Raw genomic sequence first — 10,632 nt, 5'->3', positions numbered from 1 at the left:
CTATTTTTGAAACACTATTTTTCTTTGATAGGATACCGTTGACATATTATGTATCACATAGGACATATGGCGTTCTTGGCCGAGTTTGGCATTATTCATTTTAAAAGGAATCAGCCAGTGTTCAGTACTGACAGATACTGCTTAATGATATTGTGGTATTTGTTAATAAACTTTTGTACAAGTATTGTATTAAAACAGTGTAGCATAAAGCTACGAATATTGCGTGGTTAATGATAATTGGAGTTGATTTTCACAGAACCGCAGAAAAAATAGTAATTTATAATTATTTTTTGTAGACAACCTATAAAATAAATCACGGCTCGCCACTGCTACCTACTACTAAACTAACTATTTTAATATTTCTTAAAATTATATTTTATGTAGGCCTACGTTGTGAGAACTAACATTATTAATAAATCTAAACAAGATTCTGAAAACTACCTATTTCTAATTATAAATAATTAAACAGGTTTTTCTTAGTTATGACCACTTTTAAATTGGGATTTTTAACCAATGACCGGCTTTTATCGTGAAAGATGTCGTCAGACTGGAGGAAGGCTAAAAAATCTTATGTTGTAGTACTCCGACCGCAGCGTATCTCGATATTTTTTTACTACACGAAGGGGAGACAATCGGTCTTACGCACCAGATGCCGGTCCTGGGACTATGAAATATTCTAGCGTTAAACCTGAAAATGTTAAAGAGCTCGTTCCCTACCTCTTAGCTTTTTACTTTACGGATCAGTGGGAGATTTATCAAAATGAGAACTCTCGCCTTCCACACAGTACACAAGCTCTTTAAAGATTCACGGGGACATGTCACAATATATCTTCACAGGCCGCAGTGACGTCAGGAGCTTATAAAGCACTGACCTCCACTCCAAATAATAAGTATAAGTGGAAAAGCACATTTTTAAATAAATAATTCATGTCAACCATGACGGAAAAACTTGAAACCTCTTGCATGGTAGGCAATCGCGCTGACCATTATACCAAGAGGCGGATTGAAATTGAATAAGGTATTTATTTACTATTTAAATAAGTAATTGACATATTTTGGATATTTGTAGCACTAACTTTGAGGATCATTGTAATACTTTTTACTTTATAATAACTTTTTACTAAGCTCTTTATTGTACCATTTTTAATACAATTTACAAGTTTTAAGCAAATATATTATTTTCATACTTACGCACCCATACACACGCACCCTCTCCCTCTTTCATTCCCACACGCACATGTATCCTCTCCCTCATTCATTCACGCACACACACATTCACATACACATGAATACAAACGTCACACAAATGCAATTACTAAACTTCTTTTCTTATATATTATGTGTCATTATATTTACAGTGGATTTTTTTAATTGGCTTTAGTATTGTTAAGATTTTTCTAGTTATTTTGTTTATGTAATAGCTGTAAAAATCCCAAATAAAATTAAATAAATTAAATAAATAAATAAATAAATAAATACATAATATTTTTGAGAGACAAATAAAATAACTTTGTTTTATGAACTACTTTATTCATTTACAGAACTGACTAGTTTCGGCAACAGGTTGCCCTCTTCAGGTTTATTTAATAACTTATTAAATAACCCTGAAGAGGGCAACGTGTTGTTGCCGAAACTAGTCGGTTCCATAAATGAATCATAAAACGAAGTTATTTTATTTATCTTTAAAAAATATTATAAGAAATTAAAACGTTATTCCACCATGAAGTGTCAGTAGAAAAAAATCTATAATATATATTTAAATAGTTATTTACCTTCACTATCGACGTGTTTGATATCAAATAAAATTTTAGCTATGGAATGTGATGTATATGATTTAGGTGTAATGTTTTAAAAATAACTTTCACATTACTTTAAAATGAGAAATAAAAGCCAAATACACTACAGACAGCGAAATAATAAAATAACCAAATGATATTGTATTCAATTATATAAAACAAATAATTTTAATTAGTACTAAAAATGCAACTGATTTGTAAGTTCGTTTACGTATAAAAAAGATACACTTGGCTCTCTGGAACGTGCCTATGGGCCAGAGTGGCTACATCCACAAAAAGTTAATCAATATAGAGCATTTTGTAAACTTTCGGAATATTTGTGTTTATTTATTGTCGTTGTGGAAATATATAAAAAAAATATTAAGATAATCTTATGAGAAGTATTAAAAAAAAACAAATTAAACTGTTCGTTGTGCTTCTCTCAAAACATTAACATTATTGTCTGTTCGGGTCGATGGCAGTAGCTATAATACAATACAATTAATTAAAATATGTTTTATAATATGGGAACCTTTTGTCCGAAATAAGGCGCCGGCCTGCCGGTCCTCACCACACAATTAATTAATTATTCATACGTACTCCGGGGTGCAATCCCTGGCGTGCATTTTCATACATAATAATATCCCCGTCATTACCTAAGTTACTCGCTACTGGGCAGAGAAAAGGCCGTGGGAAGAACTATTATTATACAATTTAAACATTAGCTTCGATAGCCGATTCTTTGTGTGTCTGGTAATAATGATAAGGTTTCAAAATAAATAAGCAGGTCGATAGAAATTTGCGTTAAAATTTACATGTTTTTGTAATATGTAAAACCGAAATTTTAATGCCAAAAAATAAAATGAATTAATCAATTTATAAATTATTATAAAAATAAAGCTTTGTTATTAGTGTTACACAATTTTAATTATTTTACAAGAACACTACTACAGTTTCGGGAGAGCACTCCTCCCGTCAACGGGTGATATAAAACTAATAAAGTAAACACAAAATTTTGTTCACAATGTCATAGAATCTTTGTTATTTTCTTCAAAGTTTTATTTTCATAATAATTTATAATGAAGTGTTACGAAGTGAATGCCGATTAAATTGACAAAATAATCAATTTATGATCACAAATAACATAATAAGAGATGCTTAATTTTTTCTTTAATTTTCAGAAATAAACTTAAAAAATTAACGTTACGCAGTAAAATTTTTGAAAAAAAAAAAAACATATTTTTCCATAAAACAGATGAATGAATCGATACTTTTTACATAGTACCAAAAAAATGTTTTTGAAATCATATTTTTACTGGAATAAAAGCGCTTACATAAGGATTTATTCTCCACAGTAAATATTCATTATTTGATTAAGAAAAAAATGTTGTTAATTTAAGTTTAATTTGTGTTCCTAAGTAGGACGAGCGATATGACAAAAATGGTAAAATCTAGTCACATATACTCGTATGGGAATCTCCCTATTCCGTCTTTTCTGCCTACTGCCTGATAATTAAATTATCTAAAACATACTTTCCGGTTTAAAAAAATTGAACACCGTGTGAGCTGAATTTCTTCGGTTATGGAATAATAAACCTATTATATTTCAATATAAATTATTACATCGGATAGTAAACACGTTGAGGGGCAAGTTGTAAAAGCGTTTACATAAATTAAAGAGATTGCCTAAACATAAAATTGTTGTCCTTAATTAACATAAAGCGATCATATATCTCACTTGGAACATATTAGGACGATATAAAATAATATAATAGGGGGAAAGAAACCCTGTAGTAAACTGCACCGGAAGTAGATGTCATTTCAAATTAATTTCTTTAAATTGAAGTTATATAGGTATTCCAGGAAGACGCATGATGACGATGCAACAAAATAGGCACCGTTGAAATACTAATAATTAAAATTGTAAATTAGCATAATATGAATTGACTCAGGTCGTGGTCCCATGCTAGTCTTGCAGAAATTAGATCAGTGCCTCGATTATGAACGCTATCTTCATCTGTATATATCGAGACGGTATACTTAACTTCTGTATTATCTGTATCTTACCTCGGTATGTTCTAACTACTTGTCACAAAAATCGAAATTCATATGTTTACTTGGTTCTACGACAGGCACTAACATAGGATTATTAAACATTCGAACGCACTGTACGTGATATAAAACAATAACAATAAATATCAGTAAAATGGGAAATAAACTTTTTTACAAAATGAAACGAACATTTATTTCATAGGACTAGTTTTAAAGTTCCGAAAAAATCTTCATATTCTTAGTGGAAGGATTACTTTTCTCCTTTGGTTTAAAAGTCCCGTCTAGGGACGTGGGGTGTATAGTTGTATAGTCTAGTGTAGTATTGTATACACGAAAGTCCGCCATATTTCAAAGCTTCCTTTTAAGCCGCGGATGGATCCGGTATGCATTACGGTGATCACACCTCGCGTAACCGCTAACGGATGCGGAAGTCTGTCACTAAGAAGGCTATTGTCATCACGCGGGAGGTTGGCAACGGTGTCCCGACGCCGACGCCGACGCGATCAATCAGCGCTGGGACGCCGCACTTCAACCGGGCCCTTATTTACAGACTCGTGGCTACATATACTGCGATCCATACACTGAAAAGTGTACATTATACTTCAATACAGGTATCTACTTGGGCGCTTCTCACGGGGATCGTGTGAATGGGCTGTCAGTACAGTCGCGTGCTGTGCAAACAGACGATTTCAAAGTTTTCAGAAAATCTACGAGCGTCGTGGATACCCACCAAAGAAAAATAAGGATAAAACTGTATCTCTTCTAGTGCCAACTCTGATATTTCAAAAGAGCTTTTAATATCAAGTACGATTTTACGCTTTACTGTACGGTACGGTGAAGACGTACACTATTCATACACTCTTATACATCAAGACCAGACATACCCATAAATATAAAACGTTACGAAAAAATACAAGGGTCCAACATAAAGGTTACATGTTTTTTGAGAATTTACTTTGTCTTTATTGTTTTTGCTTTGACTGAGTGAGGTAGTTTTTTCAATCGTTCGCTGCGGACTGTGGACAGCTTCTGCGCTTTAAAGGCTTCCGCATATTCATAGATCGTATTATTTCATTATAAGAAACAGCTTCAGACCACTTTATGATCGATTAATCTTCTGGGTCTCAACGATAAATCACTATTAATAATCTGGAAAAAATGTTGCGAAAATACGCCTTTAGCTTAAAACGACCTTGATGTTTGATTAAGGAAATAAAGTCGATCTTGTCCCTAAGTCATTTAACGTTTTGTCAAAGATCTGTTTTTTTTTTTGTTGTTTTGTCTCTTATATTTGTAATTTCGACTTTATTTCAAATGTATCTGGTTTACCTTTTTAAGTGGGCAATGGTCCATTAATTGAAATTAAATAATTAAAACTTTAGGAGACATTCGATATAACCTAATTAAATGTTATGATTCTGTGCAACTTTTAACACTCATATAAATAAATAATCTCGTTTATAAGAGCTTACTGTAAAATCGTTTGTGATCTTATTTTACGATGAATATAATGCATTATATTTTATCACAGTCCATCAATAATGTTCTAAAAGCTGTCTCTAGCTATTCAATAAGCGATCGGGTTTTATATTGAGTAATGTATATAACTCCAATATTCAGACAGGAGATTTATCTCAATCCGAGTATGTTAAATTTGATGAATAGATTCGTTGCATTCTACATATTACACAACGGTATTCTTTCTTTTATAAATCCCTTTTTCCATTCAGCCTAAGTACAGAAAAACGAAGTATACATTTTGGCTTTCAGCATACTGTTTTTAAAAAAAAATCATTTTATAGTTGAACGGAGCTTAGCAATCAAATCCAAGTATACGAATCGATAAAACAAAATATCAACTAAATCAAGTCGTTGCTTCATTTTACAAAACAGTCAACCAAGAGCAGATTGCGCAGAGTAGATTAATAGCAGTTGTTTGTAGGAAATGGGATACTTGATAGAGTGGATGAGTCACTACCAGGTACGTACATCGAATTACGTAGGCAAACAGAGGGTTGCCGGGGGATGGAAGGAGGGGAGCGAGGGGGGATCGGCGCCACTGTGTCTATTTCCGCGTGTATGTACCTCTACACAAGTATCGTGCTTGTTCGTTTTCACAGAGGATAGGAAATGGCGCGAACGAATACATAGTTAAATAACTATTTTTAAATTAAAAAAGACTGAAATATACAGACCTACGAGGGGATTCCGCATTTGCTCGTATTAACGTAAATGCATCGAACGTCAAAGCACGTCAAGGCGAAAAACGTCAATCAAGATATACGCTATACTTTAAAAACTCAGATTATGGTTCCGTGGACACCACTCTACCCCAACTTCATTCCCAGTAGTGAGTTATTTACAACTCGTTGAAGTGGCCACAAAATCGAATTATTTGGGTAAATCATAAGAACTCAAATATTTTTTTTTTTAAAGTTACTTTGAATTTAGATAGTTCTTTATTTTTAGACTTTTTTATTACCTAAGTGTGATTAGTTCAGCTTCAAAAGGTGGTGGTGTCGGACGCGCCCTAGCGCTATCTATCTCTAGAAATCATCCCGAGTAATTGTTATCTCAGCCGAAGCTATTTATCAGCTGCCTCTTTCTTGCACCTTCCCCGCGAGGGCATCCAAAGTAATGGAAACCACACGTGATTAATGGTCTTTGGCTTTCATCGAATATTACATACTTTCATGAATATTTTTTGTACAAATATCCTAACTCATTGTATTGCCGCACTTTGAAGGGGAGAAAAGCCCAGTAGTAAATATGCAATCAAATAAATTAGAGCAAGTACAAATGTTTAAGTTAGTAAAAAACTCAGATTTTTTTAAAAATAATATATGTTACATTAATAAAGGGCGTTCAAAACAATGTTATCATATATGGAGAAAGGTCCCGTGCTTTATTGCACATTTGCCTTATAACAAAGGGCGAGGGTCGATTGCATCATACTATTTCCTTAAGAGTATTGGGGGAGTACAAATTGAGATGACATCAGACCTAAAAGGGTGGGTTAAGATCAACAGATTCAGTAGAAACATGAATATTACCGCAAAACATATCAGTTATTTTTTTTCTCATTCGTTCCAATAAAAATAAATGATTCCATGGCGTCGTAAATAACAATCAACTTTACTGGTCTATCTGCATGTCAAATGTTCTGGTATTTAGATAATTCTTCAATACAAATGAGTTTATAATTGATTCAGACGTACGAGCGTGCCTTTAACTGTATTGTTGATTTATCGAAAAAATCCGTCATTACTCTTTCCTAATTTTAATTAGGCAAATAGAATTGTCATATATTTTAAATAATTACATTTTGTCAAACCTTAGTGAATGTACACATATGTACAACGTTGTTATAAAGATTAAATTAAATTAAAACTTTAAAATGAATAAATCAATCATTATTTTAGTCATCAAGGAGCCACCATAAAAAGGCGTGACTATTGAATTTTTAAATTCAGATATCTATACGCTATTAAAATGTCATTAGTGCTTTGAACCCGATTACATTATTCAATTCTTAATGTACTTCAGTTAATAGAGATGGCATTTCTCGTCGATCACACATCACTAAACATAATCGAGTTAGTAAAAAGCGAGCAAAGAAAAGAATAATGATGAGTTTATAATTAGTCGTTAGAAAGAAACCATCAGACAAAAAATAATGTAAATTTTTAAATTGTTTCAGAAATCGTTGCAAAACATGGCTGCCACCTTGCTGATGGGGCTCTCGCTAGCCCTGTTAGCATTGACACCGGTACGGACTGAAAGCGGAGTTGGTTTGTTGTATGATAACGACCAAATCATAACGTCTAGCACTCTCCAATGGGTTACTGGAACGGGAGACGTCAAGCAGTTAGAGAATGCTGTCCTTGGAGGCTATGAATTGATCGACGGAGGTGAGTACACAACTAAATAATTTTGAAAAATAAGTCAATTAGTTGGAATAACACAAACATAAGCCAATAAGTTCATACATGCAAAGGGTGTGAAATACAATCAGTGGGTATGTCGAATGAGGCTAATACAAATTTTCTTTACAGGTGCCAATTCTGCGAATTCCGAGGACGCCCAGAGTAAATCTGTATACGTTTGCCGAGCTAGGCATAATGGTGTTTGGGTTTCTGGACAACTGCGAAGCAAATATCGAGAGTGTATCGTATCATTACATAGTTCGGTGCATAAGTATCCGAAGTTCGAGATTTTGCAAAATTTAGAAGGAGGTGCTATGCTCAGTTGGATGCCTTGGGATAAGTTCACCATTATTCCCAAGGGGGCTGTGGCGGGAGGACAAGATACGTACCCAAACTTCGTAGCCAGAAAAAAGGTCGTACAAGAAGATGGTGATATGACAGATTCTTTAGGATACACTCACTTAATAGGTAAATTTGATCCAAAAGATGGACTAGGAAAAATATCTGTGGTCGACGAACAAGATAAAGAAATGGTATTTTTAAAGGGAGAGATATTAATTGAAACAGAGCCTATACGATATGAATTAACTGGCGTCAAATTTAATCAATACAGAAAACGAGAAATTAAAGATCCTAGATTTTTGGCAGAAACCATATTAAGGAATGGCGCAGCTACAGAACCCATAAACGTTGATTCCGCGCTCGCATACAATTCCACGTACCGCCTATACTGGGGACATGGTCATGCTATTTTGACTGGTTTAAACACTACCGTACGACTGAGCAATGGTACTGTACTGGAAAATTACACATGGGGAATTGAATACAAAGAAGAGCGTGAGGATATATTTAAAGTGGAACGTTTGCTAGAACCGGGCACTGCTTGTAATGTTACACTAAGTGGTAACTATACCGAAATGGATATTCCATACACAGCCACGTTGATTGCGTTCTACCCCGAAGGAAACACTACTTCTAGAATCATTCACGGAAACAAAGTTGAATTCGGAATGAAGGATGTTACACCTGAATATGGCCCAATTTATTATTTGAGAAATAATTCTCTAGTTCCTACTACGACAACAACGACAACTACCACAACCACTACCACGACAACTACAACCGAAGCCCCTATATCTGCGGAGTTGCCGCCGAATGAAGTTATTCAAGTTAAGAAAATCGGCGATCAAGCAGCAATTCAAAACAGTGGAGAAAGCCAGGAGAAAGGCATGGTATCTGACGAAGGAGATGCATCGTCGTTAAAAAAGAAAGAAGATCGTTTGGTTAATGCTGGAATAGTAGCAGAATCAGCATCGGCTATTCATACTGTTTGCACAATTTTATTGTTCTTAGAATTAGCACTTGTTATGAGACAAAGGTTAATGATGTAAATAATGTGGAGGGGGGAGGGGAGCAACCGATAGCACAAATAGAAAGAGGGTTTTGGCGCGTATGTCCATTTGATGTGTGTGCTTGGTGGCCTGAAGAATGTTTATATAGATTAGGGTGGGTGAATGAATACTATGCGTTTTGTCAGTACTAAGGATTCCCGCGAGAGTATAGTAAATAAATATGCGCCTAATCTTCGATCGCGATTGGGCACATATTTATGTACATTACGCGGTTTATTGAGAAATTCAGATTTTGCGAGAGCTTCCATGTGATCGTAAGGAAATTTGCCGTTAAACCTATTATTGCAAGGGCGTTGCTATTTTCTTATTTTGTAGTTCAATATACCGCCGTGTAAACAATCCCCGCAAGTATGTATGTACATAATAATATAATAAAATTGTAAACTATATTTGAGCAAAATTTGCGTCTTGATTAATTACAAAATTATAACGATTTTATTACGCGGATTTAGACATTCCAAGAACCCAGATAAATAATTAACAATTTCATTCCAATGTGTGTAAAGTGATACATAATGACAGTATAATATTATGTATATAGCCAGTGTAAATATAACGCTTTAAGCGATGGTGACAATTGATTGTACTCGGTGATTGAGAATATTATTAGGGTAAGCGCAGAAGACGCACTGAAAGTAAAGAACGATGAAAACTCTGAAGTCATGTGATGCTGGAGTTCTGTCGCAAGTTAAGGGCGTGTTATGGACAGCAGCCGGTAGCATCATCTGTTCTTGCATATTATAGGTGTAAAAATGTTATTTATGAAAATCGTCTATCAATTAAGATTTCAGTATATTCTAAACGTACAAAATGTATTATACGAAGTGTAAATTATTTCCTAGTGCATCTTTATCGCTATATTGTTGTCGACAGCATTTTTGCTCCTTTCCGTATTGTACGTAAATGCCTAGTGAGAATAACGCTGGCACGTGGAGTGATTTTCGTCAAAGCTTATTACTTCCCTCGTGTTTTGTCGTTGTTCAACGGTTCAACTGTTCGATATATTCCTAGCACAAAGTATAACTCGCCGAGAAGTAATAGTATATTAGTGGCGAGTGGCGAGTCAGTAGGACGTGATGAGCAAGTACGGGGAACAACTGCCAATCCGCGCTCGCGCTCCTAGTAAATGATCCGTACAGATCTGTATGTAGAATGTGTTCACACGAAGAGGAGATTATTTATTTTCTATTAATCGCAAATTATTATAAATGTCTTACCCACATTCGCCTAAGTACCGTAAAAAAACAAAAACTCTTCGTTGCCTAAGGTAGGATTCAATCAATAATTTTAGACTTAAAGTAATTCTAAATGGATATATATTTGTATAATATATTGTTTACATAACATGTACTGAAAATGGTTTACCCCTCCATTCTAGAGTAATATTTAAAGTGTACCAGTAGCGGATTCTACTAACTTTAAGGAGAGTATATTTTGGCTTACTGGAAATTCAATTTTGCGTATATG

At 34.3% G+C, this 10,632-nt stretch overlaps 1 protein-coding gene across 1 annotated transcript; it reads left to right on the top strand.

Annotated features, from left to right (window-relative positions):
• Positions 1 to 7,531: 7,531 nt before the first annotated feature.
• On the top strand, positions 7,532 to 10,416 carry LOC148279109 (protein unzipped-like). Its single transcript, XM_088230435.1, has 2 exons — positions 7,532 to 7,738; positions 7,883 to 10,416. Exons 1-2 carry the CDS (start codon positions 7,543 to 7,545, stop codon positions 9,142 to 9,144), a joined length of 1,458 nt encoding a protein of 485 aa, XP_088086561.1. The 5' UTR covers positions 7,532 to 7,542; the 3' UTR covers positions 9,145 to 10,416.
• Positions 10,417 to 10,632: the final 216 nt, after the last annotated feature.

The sequence above is a fragment of the Micrasema longulum genome, unplaced genomic scaffold (genome assembly GCF_059751315.1).
Source record: "Micrasema longulum isolate JH-2025_06_02 unplaced genomic scaffold, ASM5975131v1 h1tg000764l, whole genome shotgun sequence".
NCBI classification, from domain to species: Eukaryota; Metazoa; Arthropoda; class Insecta; order Trichoptera; family Brachycentridae; genus Micrasema; species Micrasema longulum.
Note: the sequence above shows the minus strand (reverse complement) of the source record. Positions and strands in the feature narration are given on the sequence as shown.

Coding starts and splice junctions, on each gene's coding strand:
- LOC148279109 (XM_088230435.1), top strand. CDS start 7,543: ATGGCTGCCACCTTGCTGATGGGGCTCTCGCTAGCCCTGTTAGCATTG. Junction 7,739..7,882: donor CTATGAATTGATCGACGGAG/GTGAGTACACAA, acceptor TTTTCTTTACAG/GTGCCAATTCTGCGAATTCC.